This window comes from Alexandromys fortis, unplaced genomic scaffold (assembly GCF_014885135.2).
Source record: "Alexandromys fortis isolate MF-2015 unplaced genomic scaffold, M_Fortis_MF-2015_v1.1 scaffold_5, whole genome shotgun sequence".
Classification (NCBI taxonomy): Eukaryota; Metazoa; Chordata; class Mammalia; order Rodentia; family Cricetidae; genus Alexandromys; species Alexandromys fortis.
This window is the reverse complement of record NW_026067924.1, coordinates 4,770,150-4,788,010: the sequence shown is the minus strand read 5'-3', so window position 1 is coordinate 4,788,010 and position 17,861 is coordinate 4,770,150. Positions and strand designations below refer to the sequence as shown.

The following is a 17,861-nucleotide window of genomic DNA, read 5'->3' as shown; positions in this document are numbered from 1 at the left end:
GGGAGAGGAGAGAGACCTGGATAGAACCATGAAGCTGAAAGATAGAAGCATCCTTCCTCAGCTGTCATCCCCCCAAAGAGAGCACCCCAACCCATTGTCCATATCTCATTCCATGCCCCCCCACCCCCCCACACAGTAGCCTTGGCCCAGCCAGCTGGGCCCTACATGGGACTTTGTTCTGGCCAGAGATGTTCTCAACTGTGGCAACTTGGTGTGTAAGCTATTTGGGAAAAGCCCAACTACACTTCCTTGTGCCGTGATTGAGGGATTTGAGGGAATTGTTGCTGGCCATGCAGTGCCTGGACAAGAACCATTCAGTCCTCCTACAAGGATTCCTTGCTTCTGGGATTCTTTTAAGATCAGTATGTAAAAGACTTGGTTGAAAGGAACAGGAGAAAGAATGTGACTCTTAGTCTTGCCAGTTGTGGCAAATAAGAAGGCTCTCCCTAGGGCTGGTGAGATGGTTTAGCGGTTAAGATCACTGGCTATTCTTCCAGAGGACCTGGGTTCAGTTCCCAGCACCCACGTGGCCACTCACAGCTGTCTACAACTCCAGTTTCAGGGGATTTTATACCTTTATGCACATAAAATAAAGTTAGGCTGGGTAGTGGTGGCGCATGCAGAGGCAAATCTCTGAGTTCAAGGCCAGATCAGGACAGGCTTCAGAGCTATAGAGAAACCATGTCTCAAAAAAACGAAAACAAAACAGAAAGTTAAATAAATTATTTTAGAAAAAGATGGCTCTCCCTAAGCAGCAAGGTTTATTTATTTAGTTCTGGTTGCTGCTGCATTCAAGTAGAGCAAGGGGCTGGGAACCAGTGGCTTTTCTGTTAATGGACATCTCGTTTTCCTTCTCTCGTTGCTCAGGAGAAAGGCCATACAAGTGTCAGACCTGTGAGCGAACCTTCACCTTAAAGCACAGCCTAGTCCGACACCAGCGGATCCACCAGAAAGCCAGGCACAGCAAGCACCACGGGAAGGACAGCGACAAGGATGAGCGGGCTGAGGAGGACAGTGAGGATGAGTCTACCCACAGTGCTAACAACCCTGTCTCCGAGAATGAGGCCGACTCAGCTCCCGGTACCAGCAACCATGTGGCCATCACCAGGAGCCGGAAAGAGAACCCGGCCAATTCGGGGAAGGATTGTAGCCAGGAGGAAAAGACTTCAGTAGAACAGGCAGCTGAGTCCAGCCACAGCACACCCGAGGAGCAGGCGTCTCCAGGTGAAACAGACTCTGAGAGCCCAGCAGCCCTTGTGCAAGACTTACTGGAGCTGTGTGCCAAGAGGCCTGCCCCAATCCTGGCAGCCACTGAAGGTGCCTCACAGCTCCTGGGGATGGAATGACAGCTTGTCCTGTCCCCATCCGCACACAGATAAAGCTAGCAGAGCCTCCCGAATATAGATTTCACAAGGTTTTCTCGGTGTCCTTCAGCTGTCTGGAGAGAGAGGAAAGAGACAGGCAGTGCGGCCAACCAGCTTGTGCCATAGCCTTACCCAGTGCGCATGCTCCCGGCCTCAGTACGGCCGGCTCCAGTGCCTTAACTACTTATGGGTTCTCCCATGTCGTTGTGGGTATGACGCCCCCCCCATGGCCTTTTAACAAAACGTATTTTAATGAATTGTTGGGAGTATCTCTTCATTTAAGCATTAACATTACCTTCTGTGTTGGTGTGTTTGAGCTTGTTTCTGTGAACCTGTGATAGATAGTACTGTTTGTTCTGTGAGCTGGAAACAGAAGAAGAAAGCCAATAACTGGAAGAAAATGATGTGAATTTCATGGACATGACCAGAGGGAAGAGGGTGCGAGGCTGATTTCTAAGCTAGACCTTTTGTCTCTGGGTCACCTGGTGGAGGAGCCCTGAGCTGGTCTTTGTGAGTGGATGTGGTTGGTGCAGAGTTCCAGTGTGGCGTGAGCCAAAGCCAGGAAAGAGTCTAGCTTCAACCTCATGTGTCTCCACTCTCTCCGTGTTAGAAATGGTTACTGTTCAAATTCTTAATTTACAGAGAAGAATGGCCTCCTCAGCAGCGTGACCTATGGAGGACATACCTGGATGTCATTGATTTTTCCCTTCTCCCCATTTGGTATATGTTATTAATATTATATTATTATTATTATTATTAGTTCATCAGTTTGCTGGGCTCTGCATTCAGCAGAAACAAATGGGCAATATTTGTCCTGGGAGACCTGCACTGCCGCCTGGTCCCCGCACGATGTGTGCCTGAAGCTTTGTTGGCGCACCAGTGATGGTTCTTCTACTGTACGCAGACAAGCCTTACTTCAGTGGCTGTAGAAGCCAGCAGGGGCCAGGAGTGGGCTTCCAAGCATGGCTGAGGCGTGGCTCAGAGAGGACCAGGATGCATGTGTGGTGGGAAACGGGCATCCCAGACGCCAGGCCATGCCTGGGGCACCTCAGAGACAGCCGGCAAGGCCTCCCAGTCTTCCTGCTGAGCCGCGTCCAAGCCTTCCCCCTGCTGTGCTACTGTTGTTTGAAAAGCAATGAGATACTACTGCTGGTGATGATCTGAACTGCGCACGCGCGTGCAAGGTTTAGCCTAGAGGGCTGTCTTCCTGCACCTTCCTGCAGTGTGGGGCCGCTGCTGGAAGAGAGCAGCGCTTCCTGATTGGCCGATCCCCCGGTGCACCAAGGCAGGGTTCCCTTTGTTCCTGAGTGTTCTCCGTAGGCAGTAGACTTCCTTCCCTCATCAGCAAAAAGAGACCGCTCCTACTGTAGCTGAACTCTGTTCAGCACCCTGTCCTGTAGCTGAGACCCGAGGATGCCTGAGCCACACTGCTACTAGAGCCCCTGGCCTTGCCCCTTGCCTGCAGAGCCTCAAGACTTCTCTCCGGGAGGTCTGCCTCTGCTCCTCTTCTTCCCCTCGCCCTGTGGCTCCCCCTGTTCCTCTGTCCCTGAGACATGCGTACCCTTCTGTCCACCAGTCTCTAGTGGCTAAAATCCAACCACCCTGACTTCAATGGAAGATAGATATTCTAGAGATAATGAAAAGCGATATATTTGCATATGAAAGAAAAATGTTGAGATATATATGATTTTTAACTGTATTGGGGATGTATGAACCAGTTTAAAATTGAGATTTTATTTACTGTAGAGAGAGAAATCAGAACCAATGGCCCCATGGCCTTTTAAGTTAAAGCCAGCTCCTGCATCCCTTAGTTGTTTTTTATTATAATTACGATTGTTAGTTTCATTGTTGTTATTTGGGGTTTCTTGTGTTTTGTTTCTCTTTGCAACTCTCCACACTAAACTCATCGTATTGTGGGGAGAAGCCGTGACTGAACTCTACGCTGCGGTAAGATGTAGCAGGGATTGGCTCCCAGCAGCAGCCATAGCCGGGGCTGCAGCTCGCAATAATCACTATTGATTTAAAGCTTTATTTAGTCTGATCTATTCCTTCATAGTCAATAAGGTCTTGCCACATTTTATTAGTGAGATTGAGAGATGTATTATTTGTCTGTTGCCCTGCCCGCCTTCCTCCCCCCATATTAAACTGTGAAATTTGTGATTTGTTTAAACGCTGGGTGAATCATAGTTTAGTTTGCATGTCCAGCTAATTTGTTTCTATACATTTTGTTTGATTCTCTTTCTCCTCAGGGCTTTTACAAATATATATATATTATATATGTATATATATATATGGATCGTCTGAAAAAAATTTGAGGTGCAAATTTTTTCTTGGTTTTGTTGTTATTGTTTTGTTTTTGTTTTTGTTTTTCTCTTTAATGGACACAATGCTGAGATTCAATCACTACATAAGATACCTGGCTGTGAAAACAAGACAAAAAGGTCCCATGGGGCTGTATCCCAAGCAGCTCCTCGGATGCCGATTTCAGACAGATCATCCTCCGTGCGTCTCTTTCTTCTCCTCTCTTTCCTCGAGAAGTTGATCCTGATGATTTCAGCCCATGCATTAACAGGAAACAATAATAACTGTAGAATTCATATTTTTCTAAAGGGAACTTAAAAACTGCTGCTACATGTTATGTACAAAACTGGTTTATGCCACATGAACAGAATCACAAGTTTGGTTTTGGTACTTTTTGTTTCTCTTTGTACTCAGTTGTATAGAACTTCCAGATTCAGAATGAAAAGAAAGCTGTTCTGTATCAAACCATCTAAGCAATAAATGTTATATTTAAAAAGTGGCACATGACCAATCTGTGAGTTCCTCCAATCCTGTCTCTAAACCTGCAGCCCACTCAGGGCTGGTCTAAGTGGCCAGCCCCATGGAGCTCTCAAGGGTTGATGCCCCCCAAGAAGCCTGGGTACCCAGGCAACATCTTTAAAAGTCAGTTGGGCCTGTAGATGACCCAGTTAGGAAAGTGCCTGACACAAAAAAGTTGAGGACCTGGGTTCAGATCCCCAGGTCCCGCTGCCAGCACAGAGGGGGGGGGGGGGGGGGGGGGCATGCAAAGACAGATCCCTGGAACTCCCTGGACAGCTAATCCTGCCAGATTGGTGATCTCAGGCTCACTGAGAGATGCTGCTTCAAATAAAGATGGCGGGCTGGCACATTGGCTCAGTGGGTAAAAGCACCCACAAAGCCGACAGCCTGAGACTGATTCTTAGGACCCACCTGGCAGAAAGACAAAGGACCCAAAAGCAACTTGGGGAGGGTAAAGGGTCTATTTCTTCTTAGAACTCTGAGGTCACAGTCCACTGTGAAGGGAAGTCAGGGCAGGAAGCGGAGAGAGACCGTGGAAGGGTGTTCCTTGCTGCCATGCTCCCCCTGACTTGCTCAGGATGACACCGCCCACAGTGGGCTGGACTATCACATCAGTCACATAAATCAAGAACATGCCCTAACATGCCTTTTAACCACAGTACTCAGGCAGAGGCATAAAGTCTACATAAAGACCCTGTCTCAACACCAACAAGAGAAGAACGACCTACACTGAGTACTAGGGGTCTCTGAGTTGTTCATTCCTCCCCCAGGATCCAGTCACCCTTGCCTGTGCATTCCTGTTCCCCGGCAGCCACTGCCCAGCAGTCCCTGGCTGGGACACTAAGAGAATCATACAGAAGAAACCTGATTCCTTTGCAACTTAAGTTCTAACAGGGAAACTGACGGTAAAGGAAGTAGATGAGGGAGATGAAGAAGATATGAGTCTAGGGGGAAGAAGGAACCAGGAAGAGATGGGGACGGCCAGGCCAGGCCTGAGGAAGTCACCCGTGCAGTTGTCTGCAGAGGGCACAGAGGAAGGCCTATGGGCCACAAGCCCTGCAGGAAGCTGGCGAGAGAGACAAGGAGAATGAACCAGGTGTGGAGCTTAGAGTAGACTGGAGTAGGTGGGCGGGATTCTGGTTTCACGTTGACGCTGGAGTGACAAAGATGGCCACAGGAAAACCACCAAAATGAGGTGGCAATCGTGCCTTCTCATAGGAGTATGAGAAGAGGTGGGTTTTTGTTTGTTTTTAAGACAGTTCCTCGGGGGCTGGAGAGATGGCTCAGTGGTTAAGAGCTTTGCCTGCTCTTCCAAAGGTCCTGAGTTCAATTCCCAGCAAACACATGTGCTCACTGGTGCCCTCTTCTGGCCTGCAGTGATGCATGCAGGCAGAACACTGAATACATAATAAATAAATCTTTAAAAAAAAAAAAAAAGACAGTTCCTCGCTATGTATCCCTGGATCCCTGGCTAACCTGAAACTCACTGTGTAGACCAGGCTGGCCACAAACTCAGAGATCTGCCTGGCTATGCCTAGGACTAAAGCCACGTGTAGGCACACCTGGTGAAGAGACAGGGCTGAGAATTTCCAGAGCATCCCCAAGAGGCTTGTAGATTCTAAACCAGATGCAGGGTGAGCCCTACAAGGCAGTCAAGGAAAGGCACGCTTAGCTATGCCTTGCTCTAGGGGCCAGGAGTTAGCTTTGAAGAGAGGTCATCCCCCCCCCCCCCGACAAATTATCTTGGCAGGAAATGCGTTGCACCTAAGAACCCATTTCCAGGAAGTGGCTGAGGGATGGGGGAGGCTGCCCTTCTGGGCTGAGTCCCACAGAACCCCAGCCTCCTGCCCTACAGGGACCCTTGGGTCTGGCCCACCACCCTCACACCCACCCTTTCCCTATATCCAGACTATTGCCACGTCAGCGGACCACCTGTCCTGAAGACCACAAACCCACAGAGATTTCAGAAACTGTTCCCTGAGGACATAGTGAGCCATGCAGCACAGTAAGGCCTGTGGGACCGTCCTGAGCAGAAGAGAAAGCCTTAGATCTGAGGACCAGACATCAGCCCTGGGTGAGTCAACCTGAGAAAGATTTCTTTCATCTCTGTTACTGCACCATAAAGGTGACCAAAAGCAGCAAGGAGGAAAGGTAAGGTCTTAATTGACTTAGACTTCCAAATCACAGTCCACCCCTAGAGGGACCTCAGAACAGGAACTCAGACAGGAACTTTAAGAAAACAAGGAAGTAGGCTGCTTTCTGACTTGCTCTAAAGGTCATGCTTAGGTTAAAGCAGGGTTAGTAAAACTCAAAGAAAGAAACTGGGGTTCAACCTGAAGATCCGAAAAGCAAAGCAGCCAGCCACTGGCTTTTACTTCGACCTCAATCCAAAATGGCAATCCTGCCTCCAGGAATCTCAGAATGAGACTTTTGAGAGTTGTTTCCTGACGTTTTATAATCCTTCTAGGACTGGGATTAAAGGCGGGCACCACCCGGTTTCTGTGGCAGCTAGTGTGGCTGCTAGGATTAAAGGTGTGTGTCATTGCTAGCTGGTCTGTAAGGGTGGCCAGTGTGGCTGTTTTACTTTCCCGAACCCCAGGCAAGCTTTATTTATAAAATACAAGTGAAATGTCTCTCCATTAGGTAGCTTTCTTGTGCAATCCAGGCCCACCTGCCAAGGGAATGGTGCCACCCACAGTGGGCTGGGTCCTCCTGTATCAATTGTCAATCAAGACAATTGCCCACAGACGTGTCCACAGGTCAGTCTGATCTGGGCTGATTTCAATCCCTCACATGAAACCCTGCTCCCTTCTCAAGGGACTTAGACTGTGAAGTTGATAGTTAAGACAGCTAGTACAGTGACCATGATGAGCAGCTAGACACGTACGACCGCCCAAAGACACTACCTTCACTTTGATGGGCATTGCAAAAGGAGCCGGCCATGAGCACCAAGTCCACCATCTATCTGTGCCAATCACCCACGCTTGGTCCTCAGTAATCTTGAAATAAGAGTGGTGCCGCACTGCCTTTAATCTCAGCACAAACTGAGTCCCCAGACAGCCAGGGATATACGGGGAAACCCTGACTCAAAAAAATGATAGATAGATAGATAGATAGATAGATAGATAGATAGATAGATAGATAGATAGATAGATAGATAGATGATAGATAGATAGATAGATAAAAAGTTGTTAATCCCAGACTTAATGATAAGAAACTGAGTTGAGAGAACTGTGTCTAGTCAATGGTAGGCCAGTGTCCAACCTTGACTCTCTGGGTTTCAAGGTCGGTGCTTGTGGTTAGCGAACCTTCTGAGGTTAGCAGCTTATAAGAAGAGGTTTATTTGGGCATATGGTTCCAGAGGTATTGGTCCATAGTTGCATAGCCCTTGTCTTAGTTTGCTTTCTATTGCTATGATAAACACCATGACCAAAAACAGAGCGGGAGAAGAAAGGGGTTAATTTCGCACCACAGTCACCCACATCCTCAGAGACACCAGAGCAGGGTCCTGAGGAACTGAGCAGACACCATGGAAGAATGCTACCGTGGAGGTTTGAAAGGAAATGGCCCCCCAAAGGGAGTGGCACTATTAGGAGGCGTGGCTTTGTTGGAGTAGGTGTGTCACTGGGGGTGGGGGACTCTTTGAGGTCTCTTTTGTTCAGGCTTCGCTCAGTGTGACACAGAAATGATTTTCCTGTCGCCTGCAAGATGTAGGACTCTCAGCTACTTCTTTCGCACCATATCCCACCATGGCGACGATAGACTGAACCTCTGAACTGTGAGCTGCCACCTCAGTTAAGTGTTTTCCCTTAAGAGAGCTGTCGTGGTCATGGTGCCTCTTCACAGCAATAGAAACCCTAACTAAGACAGCTAGTGACTGGCTTACTTCCAGGCTCCTGTTTGCCTACCCTTCTTATACAGCTCAGGTCTACCTGGCTTGGGATAGCCCCGCCCACAGTGAACTGAGCCCTCCTGCATCAACCAACAATCCAGAAGCCACCTCCACAAACACGCTCCCAGGCTGATCTGATGGAAGCAATTCCTCAACTGAGGGGCCCTCCTCCTAGAAGTGTTAAGTCGGTAACTAAGATCAACATCACAGCCCTGTTGTGTTTGGGCCTGTGGTGAGCAGCATCAGAGCAGAAACTTGCTAACGCTCCTGCTCGGTGCTCGCAGCTAGGAAGCAAAGAAAGATCCAGAAAGAGGCTTGGATTTCACACCTCCCCTGTAGGACACACCTCCAAAGACTAACTGCCTCCCACCAGGTCCCAGCCCTTAATGAGTCCACCACCTCCCTGTAGGCTGACAACCAAGCTTTCCAGGCATGGACCTATGAGGGACGTTTACCCAAGCCACAGCGGGGTGACCGTCAGCCCCTCTGTGTCCCGAGAATTTCAGTCTGGGCTGTCCTAATGCACCCATTTGTCACAGCCTCCATCCTTCCTGAGATCTATCGTCTCCTGCCACTAATCAAGTGAGAGGCTAGAGGCATTGTTCAATGATGGAGCTCTTACCCAGGATCGCCAAAGTATGTGTAAAAAGACGTTTTGTGTGGGGGGAAAATATATCAAACAAACTCTTTCAAGTTTGTTAAAATTTTTTGTTTGTTTTCAAAACAGGGTTTCTCTGTGTAGATCTGGCTTTGTTGGAACACTCTCTGTAGACCAGGCCTGCCTCAAACTCAGAGATCACCTGCCTCTGCCTCCCGAACACTGGGATTAAAGGCATGTACCACCACCGCCCGGCTGACACTTTGCTATTTTTTTAAAATATTTATTTATTTATTTATTTATTTATTTATTTATTATGTATACAATATCCTGTCTGTGTGTATGCCTGCAGGCCAGAAGAGGGCACCAGACCCCATTACAGATGGCTGTGAGCCACCATGTGGTTGCTGGGAATTGAACTCAGGACAATGCTCTTAACCTCTGAGCCATCTCTCCAGCCCCCACCTTGCTATTTTTAAGTTTACAACTCGGTGGCATCAAGTCCACCACATTGCTGTCCTCCGGTCCCCACCATCCATCCTCCTAGAGCAAAGTTCTGCACCCATTAACCCTCCCTTCCTGTTCCCCACCCTCATAGCCACCTCCATTCTGCTTCCTCTCTATGAATATGGCTCCTTAGGCAATTCACCCAAGTGAAAACAGCATCGTTAGCACCTTTACTGAGGGCTTGACTTCTGGGAGGTCAGTGTCCAGGAAGCGTGTGTGTGTTAAACAGCACTTGGTACGGGGATGCTGAGTCTCGATTCTTCCTGGTGAAGACACAGCCAGTTGTCTGCCCCTGTTGGCTAAGGTGGTGTGGGGGTTGATATTGAGGGCCAGCTTGACAGGATGTAGAACCACCTCTGGATGTCTGTAAGAGAGGTTCTAGATCGCATTAAGTGAGCGAGAAGAACCACCCTAGCTGTGGGGAGCATCTCCATGGTCTGGAGAAAAGATGGGCACCACCTTCATTTCACCTCTCTCTGCTTCCCGACCATGGCTGCAATGTGACTTGCTCACCGCCTCATTCTTCCACCATGGTGGTGCTTCTCCACCGCAATGGACTGCCCCTTAAAACGTGGACCAAATTAACCCATCTTAACTTGCTCTTGTCAGAACAGTGAGAGATGTAACTTGTGGAATATTAGTTTAACCTGTGTTACACTCATTTATGCTGTGGAATATTTGTTTCATGATGCAAAGATGTGTTGCATTCTTTTATGTTGCATTTGTTTAACTCTGTGAAGCTGTGTTACTTTGCCTGCCTAAAACACCTGATTGGTCTACTAAAGAGCTGGAGGGCCAATAGCTAGGCAGAAGAAAGGATAGGCAGGGCTGGCAGGCAGAAAGAATAAGTAGGAGGAGAAATCTAGAAAAAGGGAGGAGGAGCTAGAATAGGAGGAGAGGAGGACACCAGGGGCCAGCTACTCAGCTACACAGCCCTCCATGGAGTGAGAAGGAAAGATATATAAAATAAAGAAAGGTAAAAAGCCCAGGGACAAGACATAGTTAAAGAGAAATGGGATAATTTAGGTTTGAAGAGCTGACTAGAAACAAGCCAAGCTAAGGCCAGACATTCGTAAGTAAGAATAAGTCTCTGTGTATTTATTTGGGAGCTGGATGGCACCCCCCCAAAAGAGTAAACAAACAAAAGCCAGCTACAGTAACTAATACAGATGAGTGAAGAAATGGCCGAGAGCTGGGTCTACAGAGTCAAGCTGGATGCATGTAGGTCCCAGCTCTGCCACTGATTTGTGCCTTGGTCTCTCCTTTCTGAAAATGTAGCAGAAATGTCTGCCTCCCGGGAGTATTGTGTGGGTATATTAGTTACTACCTATCAGGAACATATTCGCAGCTCTCAGTAATCAGGAAGGAAGCAGACAGGACTTCCAAGTCATACCTTGCTTCCACAGATACTGGCGGAGGCCAGGAGGGGCAGCTCATGGGAGACTCAGGCCCTGCCCTGCAACTCAAGGGGTCCTCTACCCTTCTTCTCCATGGCATCGTCTCCTTGCTCATGATCCAGGCACCTTCCAGTTCAAAGTGCCATTATACCCAGAACCCTTCTGTGGCCTCGATGCTTGTCACACATCCTCACTCTGGGAGTTCAAAGGGAAACACCTTCTAGCCTTCTTCCACACCACCGGTTCTGCATTCGAGTCTTACCTACAGGAGAGCTGCCCCATGTAGATCACCCAGGGCAAGGCCAGCTGTCGGGTTACCCAGGGTGTGGCTGAGGACTGGTTAGAATGGGGACTTCAGGCTACTTAGACCTGTTGGACCAATAGCCCTGTTTTAACAAAACCCCAGGGAATACATAAGTATATTAAAATCAGTGAGGATCAGGTCTAGAGCAGAAAGTTTGGTTCAAAAGATAAATCAGTAGCCAGTTGCACGAGCTCTTAATAGACCCCATCTGTGTTAGCCGGTTTTTCCATTACTAGAACAAGATACCCATCTCTATGAATTATAAATTTCTAAATTATAAAACTTTATACTTAGCTTAGAAAGAAGAAAGGGCTGGAGAGATGGCTCAGCAGTTGGGAGCACTCATTGCTCTTCCAGATTACCTGGGTTCAATTCACAGAACCCACCTGGTGGCTGGTGGCTTACAACTGTCTTTAGCTCCTGTTCGGCGGGGGAGGGGGGGGGGATCTGATGCTCTCTCTCTCTTCTGAACTCCATGGGCACCGGGCATGCACATGGCGCACAGACATGCATGCAGGCAAAACACTCATACACATAAAACAAAATAAATCTAAAGCAAGACAAAAACCTTAAAAAAAAAAAAAAAGAGGAAAAGATTAGCCAGGTATGATAGGGCAGGCCTAGAATCCCGTGACCTGGGTTTATTACATAGCAAGCAGTCTAACAAAAACAAGAAGTGGAGTCTGTCTGAGTAGTTTCAGAGATTTCTGTCCATGGTCAGTCGGCCCATTGCCACTGTGGCTGAGGAAGCCCCTTACCTCACAAGGATCAGGGAAAAAAAAGAGAGAAAAGGATGGCCAGTGTCCCCAAAGCCTCTTCGAGGGTGTGTATATCCCCAGCTCACTTCCTCCTACTGGCCCAGCTCCTTAAACATCCCTCTGCCTTCCTGGAGCATCTCATGCTAGGGACCAAGTCTTGAACTCAGAAGCTCCAAGATTGGGGAGAAACTCCATATCCAGATGATGGCAGCATTTGAGGTGGAAGAGAACCCAGGGCGATGGTGGCGCACGCCTTTAATCCCAGCACTCGGGAGGCAGAGGCAGGCGAATCTCTGTGAGTTCGAGGCCAGCCTGGTCTACAAGAGCTAGTTACAGAGAAACCCTGTCTCGAAAAACGAAAGAAAGAAAGAAAGAAAGAAAGAAAGAAAGAAAGAAAGAAAGAAAAAAGAAAAGAAGAAAAGAGCTGGAGGTGGAAGAGTATAAAATCAGGATGTAGATTTAGAGTGAGGCTCTGAGCCACACCCCTGCCTCAGTTGCTGGTAGACCTAGCCTTAGCGTCATCACACAAGCCTCCCTGGAGTCTCATCTGGGCTTTGTATTAGTTGCTTTTCTGTCGCTGCGGTAAAACACCGTGACCGCAACTTCTATGGGGAAAATTTGATTTGGGTTTATGGTCCCAGAAGGGAAAGAGTCCCTCGTGGTGGAGGAGTATCGCTACATGCGACAGGGCACGGCAGCAGCAGAGAACTCACATCCTGGACCACAGGCTTGAAGCAGAGAAAGGAAACTGCAAGAAAGGAGAGATCTTGCCGGGCGGTGGTGGCGCACGCCTTTAATCCCAGCACTTGGGAGGCAGAGGCAGGCGGATCTCTGTGAGTTCGAGGCCAGCCTGGTCTACAAGAGCTAGTGCCAGGACAGGCTCCAAAGCTAGAGAGAAACCCTGTCTTGAAGAAAAAAAAAGAAAAGAAAAGAAAGGAGAGATCTTAAAATCGCAAAGCCGCTCCCAGTGACCAACTTCCTTCAGCAAGGCCACGCCTCCTGAACCTCCCCACCCTGCCAGAGCCTATGGGGACCATTCTCATTCCAGCCGCTATAGGGTTCCTGACATTTACCATGCCCAGCAGATGCCTGCCAGCCTCACTTGGTACCAATACACAGGCCTCAAAGCGACTGGGGCCTCTCCCTTGCCGTGACCAACTTCCGAGGAGGCCGGGAAGCAGGGAGAACGACTGGGTTTATTTTAAACCTATAATTGAAGGCTGCGTGTTAACAACAAACAGCGTCCTCTAAGCCTGGGGTGCCAAAGCCAGTGTCCTAAATAAGGAACAAGCAGTCACTCCTTTCCCGTTTTGCTTTCAGAGGAAGAAAGCTGAAGCCAAGTGGGGAAGTGGCCTGCCAGCCTCTGGCTGTGGGCTGTCTTGAGTCCTGCCTGCCTCCCGTAGGAATTGACACACTCTTGACGGGTAGGGCTCTGTAGTGACGGTTCACGCCTGCTATGTTGGGATGAAATATCCACAAATGTGTCTTTTCCCTCTGGGCAGGAGACTCGGGGGACAGCACACACACAGGCGCTCTAAGACAATCCCCTTGTTGGAAAACCCATTTCAGACCTGCTGATCCAGGGTTTCGGGAAAGGGATCCTAGCCATGAAATTCTCATGGTTCTGGAGCTTGGGAAAGTCTGCAAGCCACAGCTCCGGATGCTGAAACGGTCCAGGACTCTGCTCACAAGATCTCTCTCTGTATCCATAGGGATTATCTCCAGGATCCCAACATTGGAAAATGACCAAGGCTTTTCCATAAAATGGCATCACAGGAGTTAGAAAGATGCTCAGTGGTTAAAAGCACTTTTACAGGTGCAGGGGTCAATTCGCAGCATCCACATGGTGGCTCACAACCATCTGTAAATCTAGCTCCAGAGGGTGAGATAGCCTCATCTCCAATCCTCGTCTGGTCTCCAAAGGCACCAAGCATGCATGTGATACGCAGACATATACACAGGCAAAACACCCATCTACCTATTAGCGCCATTAATTATTATTATTTAAGTGGCTTCATGTGTGCATAGAACTTGTGCAATCTTCCCATAATTTTTTTCTACATTTTTATGTGTCTAATGTGTATGCACACATGTGTGAACATGACATGGTATACACATGGAGAGGTCAACTTGCAGGAGCAGGCTTTTTTTTTTTCTCACCAGGCTAGGCGGAGAAATCTGGTGGGCAGCGGGTCCTATTACCTGCTGAGAATACAAAGTAACTGCTGTGGGCACTGCTGTTTAGTACTGTTGGACCCTAGTGTCCAATCACAGAGGAGGAGGAGTCGCCCCAAGAGACCATCTCTCATCACAGCTGATGTAAAAGCATGAGGATTTTATTAATTCTGTCATGACAGGGTCTTCCAGCAGTCAGGAGGCTAGAAGACCCTGAATGTCTGGTACAGGCTATTTTTAAAGGGAAAAACCACAGAAGGAAGGGGTGTCTGGGGGTTGTTCTTCAACTATTATGATTGGCTTATTCAAAAAGGCTGTTACCAATAATTGGCTGGAGAGTGGTTGCCAGATCAGATGAGGTAAAGGGAAACTTCTGAGGGTCACTTTGCCTCTTCCCAGGGACTAAGTCAAAACCTCAGTAACTGAGTCAACACCTAAGGTTTATCTTGCCCCTATCCAGGGAGATGGAAAGTTTCCAACATCTCAGTACGTGCATGCATAGCTCTTCTGTCCTTGGTTCCCAGGGGAGGAGGGGAAGTACTAAGAGTTGTCAGAAATGGCTTCAGAATTGTCTTAAAGTTCTACAGTACATTGTTTAAGGACTAATGACAAGAAAGAAAACAATTCTACCAGATCTTTAACACAGACAAGAGTTTCAAATATTTGCTTTCCTATCTGCCTCTGGTTACATCTGGGGATGAGAACCACAGAGATTTGGGATGGGTACCTACAGTCGCCTCTCAGACACATGTTAAAGCAGATTCAATGAAGATCTTTGACTTTTGGGCATCACTTTGGCTGGAATAGCTCTCCAAGATCTGGGGACAATGCCAACTCTTCCACAACGTCTCTTCCCCAGCCTGTCCAGGTATTCTGTGTGTCAGCACAGTGGGCTCACCCCTCCTCAGGATCAGCTTCCAGTCCTTCTGGGGAGAACCCCCAAGCAGTTGTGACTGGGCTCAACCTTGGTCCTCAGTCTGGGAGCAGAAGCCTCCAAAATGCAAGGCTGGGGTCACGAGGAGTCCGGAATCTGCTCAGAAAGCTGGGACCACATAGCGCTGGAGTCGCAAGCCCTCTGAGTACACCCTATTGTGCAGAATCTGCTTGCTTCAGAGAGAACCCAGTGAGAATTTCAAGATGGTGCCTCCAAGCACAGGCTACTACTGCCCAGCCCAGGGATCTTGGGGCAGCTATGAGGGTCAAATTGCATGAAACTGTCATCGGCCCAGAGCACTCCTTCCAAGAACCTTTAGCATTGTCTGGTCTCCCTGCTGCATCTGTCCCTGAGGTCCCCACCCAACCACACCCAGAAAGCGGTCTCTTCCATTCCATGCTGAGGACTGTGGCCCTGCCTGTGTCCTGCGCCTGAGCATCATTGTCCTTGGGACACTTGTCCTCCTACCCACTGCTCCTTTGCTGCCCCTGGGTCTGCATAAGGCTGTGTGTGCGGCCCCAGTGAAAGGGTTATCTGGTGTCATAAACAGAATGGTGAGGCTCTGTGGGGCTGGCATTCAGAGCTGGGTCAGACCTCTGTGAACTTTACCACACACATCCTGTGCCACGCCCTGTCCCCAAGCTCTCAGCGCTCAAGGAGCCGACCAACAAACAACTTTCCCACCCCTGCCTCACCTTTGCTCCATGGAATCTTCCAGATCTTTTCTCCTTCCCTTGATCTCCTAGTTCCAGGCCTTACGCATTTCATCCAAGTCCTGGTTCTTCCCAGGGGTAAGTAGTTCTCCATGAGTTCAAGGCCAACCTGGTTTGCCCAGTGAGGAGTTTGCTGCCGCCCTGTTAAACTGAAATCAATTCATTCATTATTTTTGCGTGTACAAAGTCTTGACTCTCAGGGGTTTGTGTTCTGCTGGAGAAAAGTTGGAGTGAAATTGTGAGAAGAGGCGTGGAACCCATCAGAGGACCTCTGTGACTCCACAGGAAGAAAGAAAAAAATCATAAAAAGGGGAGATGTGGGAAGTGACATCAGAAGATGAGGACACCTATTAGTGCGTGTGCTAGACACGCGTGTGTGCTCTTGAGTGTGTGCTAGACACTCGTGTGTGCTCTTGAGTGTGTGCTAGACACGCGTGTGTGCTCTTGAGTGTGTGCTAGACACGCGTGTGTGCTCTTGAGTGTGTGCTAGACACGCGTGTGTGCTCTTGAGTGTGTGCTAGACACGCGTGTGTGCTCTTGAGTGTGTGCTAGACACGCGTGTGTGCTCTTGAGTGTGTGGGTATGTATGCCTATGTACTCACGTGTGGTGCTCAGAGACTGACATGTCTCCATCTATTGACCCCAGCTTACTTTCTTTGAGACAGGGTTTCTCGCTGGAAAGCTCAGATTGGCTAGGCTGTCTGGCCAGTGAGCCTGTGCCCTGGGATTGCAGGACCAGGACGTCACACCCAGCTTTGATCGGGGGTTCCTGGGATCTGAACTCAGGTCCTAGGACTTGCATGACAGCATCTCATCACTGAGCCATCTCCCCAGACCCCAGCCTAGGCACTTTTAGCTGACAGTATGTCTTGCCAGATTTTTCCTGTTATGTGTGTACAATCTTTTTAAAAACTGGCTGACAAGATGGCTCAGTGAGTTAAGATTTTTTTTTTTCTTTTTGTCAAGCTGATAAGCTGGGTTTGATCTCCAAAACCCACATGGTAAAAGAAAAATCTCTTGAAAGTTGTGTTCTGGCAATCCCATGCACACTTGCAGGTGAGCGTGTGCATGCACACACACACACACACTGACTAAATGAGTATAGTAAAAATATTTTGTTAATGTTCTTACATCAGCAGAGGCATCATCAGTAGCAGCAATGGGGAGATGAACTTGGCACAAACGCAAAGCTTCCCTTCATCTCTGCACTGCCATCAGAAGGTGCTGCCCACAGCTCGAGCGAGTCTTCCCACTTCAAACAATCGGATGGAGCAAATCCTCAGCGGAGCCCCAGCAGCTGGCCTTCTTGTTGATCTTAGGTCTAGGCAAAATGACAACAAGATAAACCATCACGTTGGCTTAGGCAAGAGGGAGTCGGGCTGGAATGGAAGGGCTCTAGGAAGAGCAAGGGCGAGCTGCTTGGCTGGAAAAAATAAAGACAAGGGCTAAGGCAACACACAGTGTCGTAATTTGGGGCCTGGGAGAGATGAGGTCACGATAAGCGGAGGAAGCCTACAAAGGACCTGTGTTGATGGATCATGCGATTGCAGGTTCTGGCTTGTTTGAGACACCCAAGTGAACCTTGGCTAGCAAGTAAGGAAAATCTGAATCAGGCCAGCTCTGATACAGATAAAAGTGTCAGCCTGTGAAGGAGTCCATGTGTCAGCCTACGTCATAGGAGTCCACGTGTCAGCCTACGTCATGGGAGTCCACGTGTCAGCCTACGTCATGGGAGTCCACGTGTCAGCCTACGTCATGGGAGTCCACGTGTCGGCCTACGTCATGGGAGTCCACGTGTCAGCCTACGTCATGGGAGACCACGTGTCAGCCTACATCATGGGAGACCACGTGTCAGCCTACATCATGGGAGACCATGTGTCAGCCTGCGTCATGGGACACCACATGTCAGCCTATGTAGGAGTCCAAGTGTCAGCCTACATCATGGGAGATCATGTGTCAGCCTATGTCATGGGAATCCATTTGTCAGCATATGTCATGGGAGTCCATGTGTGTGAGCCTATGTCATGGGAGTCCAGACAGTGGCCTTATGTGCGACGGCTGCAGAGCCTAGCTGCCACACTCGGCTTCCTCCCTCCCTGTTCTTTCATTGTCCAGCAGGTACAGTGACCACGCCAGGTCTCTTTGAGACTGAATTAGCTGTGCAAACTGAGAAACTTGTTCTCGTGAGAGACCAGGGGCTCTTCTTCCTGCCCACTCTGAACCAGGGCCCCATGTCAGGCCACCATCCATACGTGTAGTAGATAAGCCAGATATGCCTCCTTACCTGGAAAGACCAGAAGAGGGAGACAGACTAGTCGGCCCTCCCAGTCCCCAAGTTAGAACATTGCTATGTTGACTGAGCCTTAGACTTAGTTATTTTTCTTTCCCCAAGAGATGGT

At 48.8% G+C, this 17,861-nt stretch overlaps 1 protein-coding gene across 12 annotated transcripts in view; it reads left to right on the top strand.

Annotated features, from left to right (window-relative positions):
* Rreb1 (ras responsive element binding protein 1) overlaps nucleotides 1–4,164 on the top strand; it is a 184,195-nt gene extending 180,031 nt beyond the window's left edge. For all 12 annotated transcript variants that reach the window (XM_050142720.1, XM_050142722.1, XM_050142712.1 and 9 more), the window contains one exon: nucleotides 868–4,164. In XM_050142720.1, the coding sequence (XP_049998677.1) occupies nucleotides 868–1,346 (479 nt within the window). In that variant the 3' untranslated portion in view covers nucleotides 1,347–4,164. The remainder of the gene's footprint in view (nucleotides 1–867) is intronic.
* Nucleotides 4,165–17,861: the final 13,697 nt, after the last annotated feature.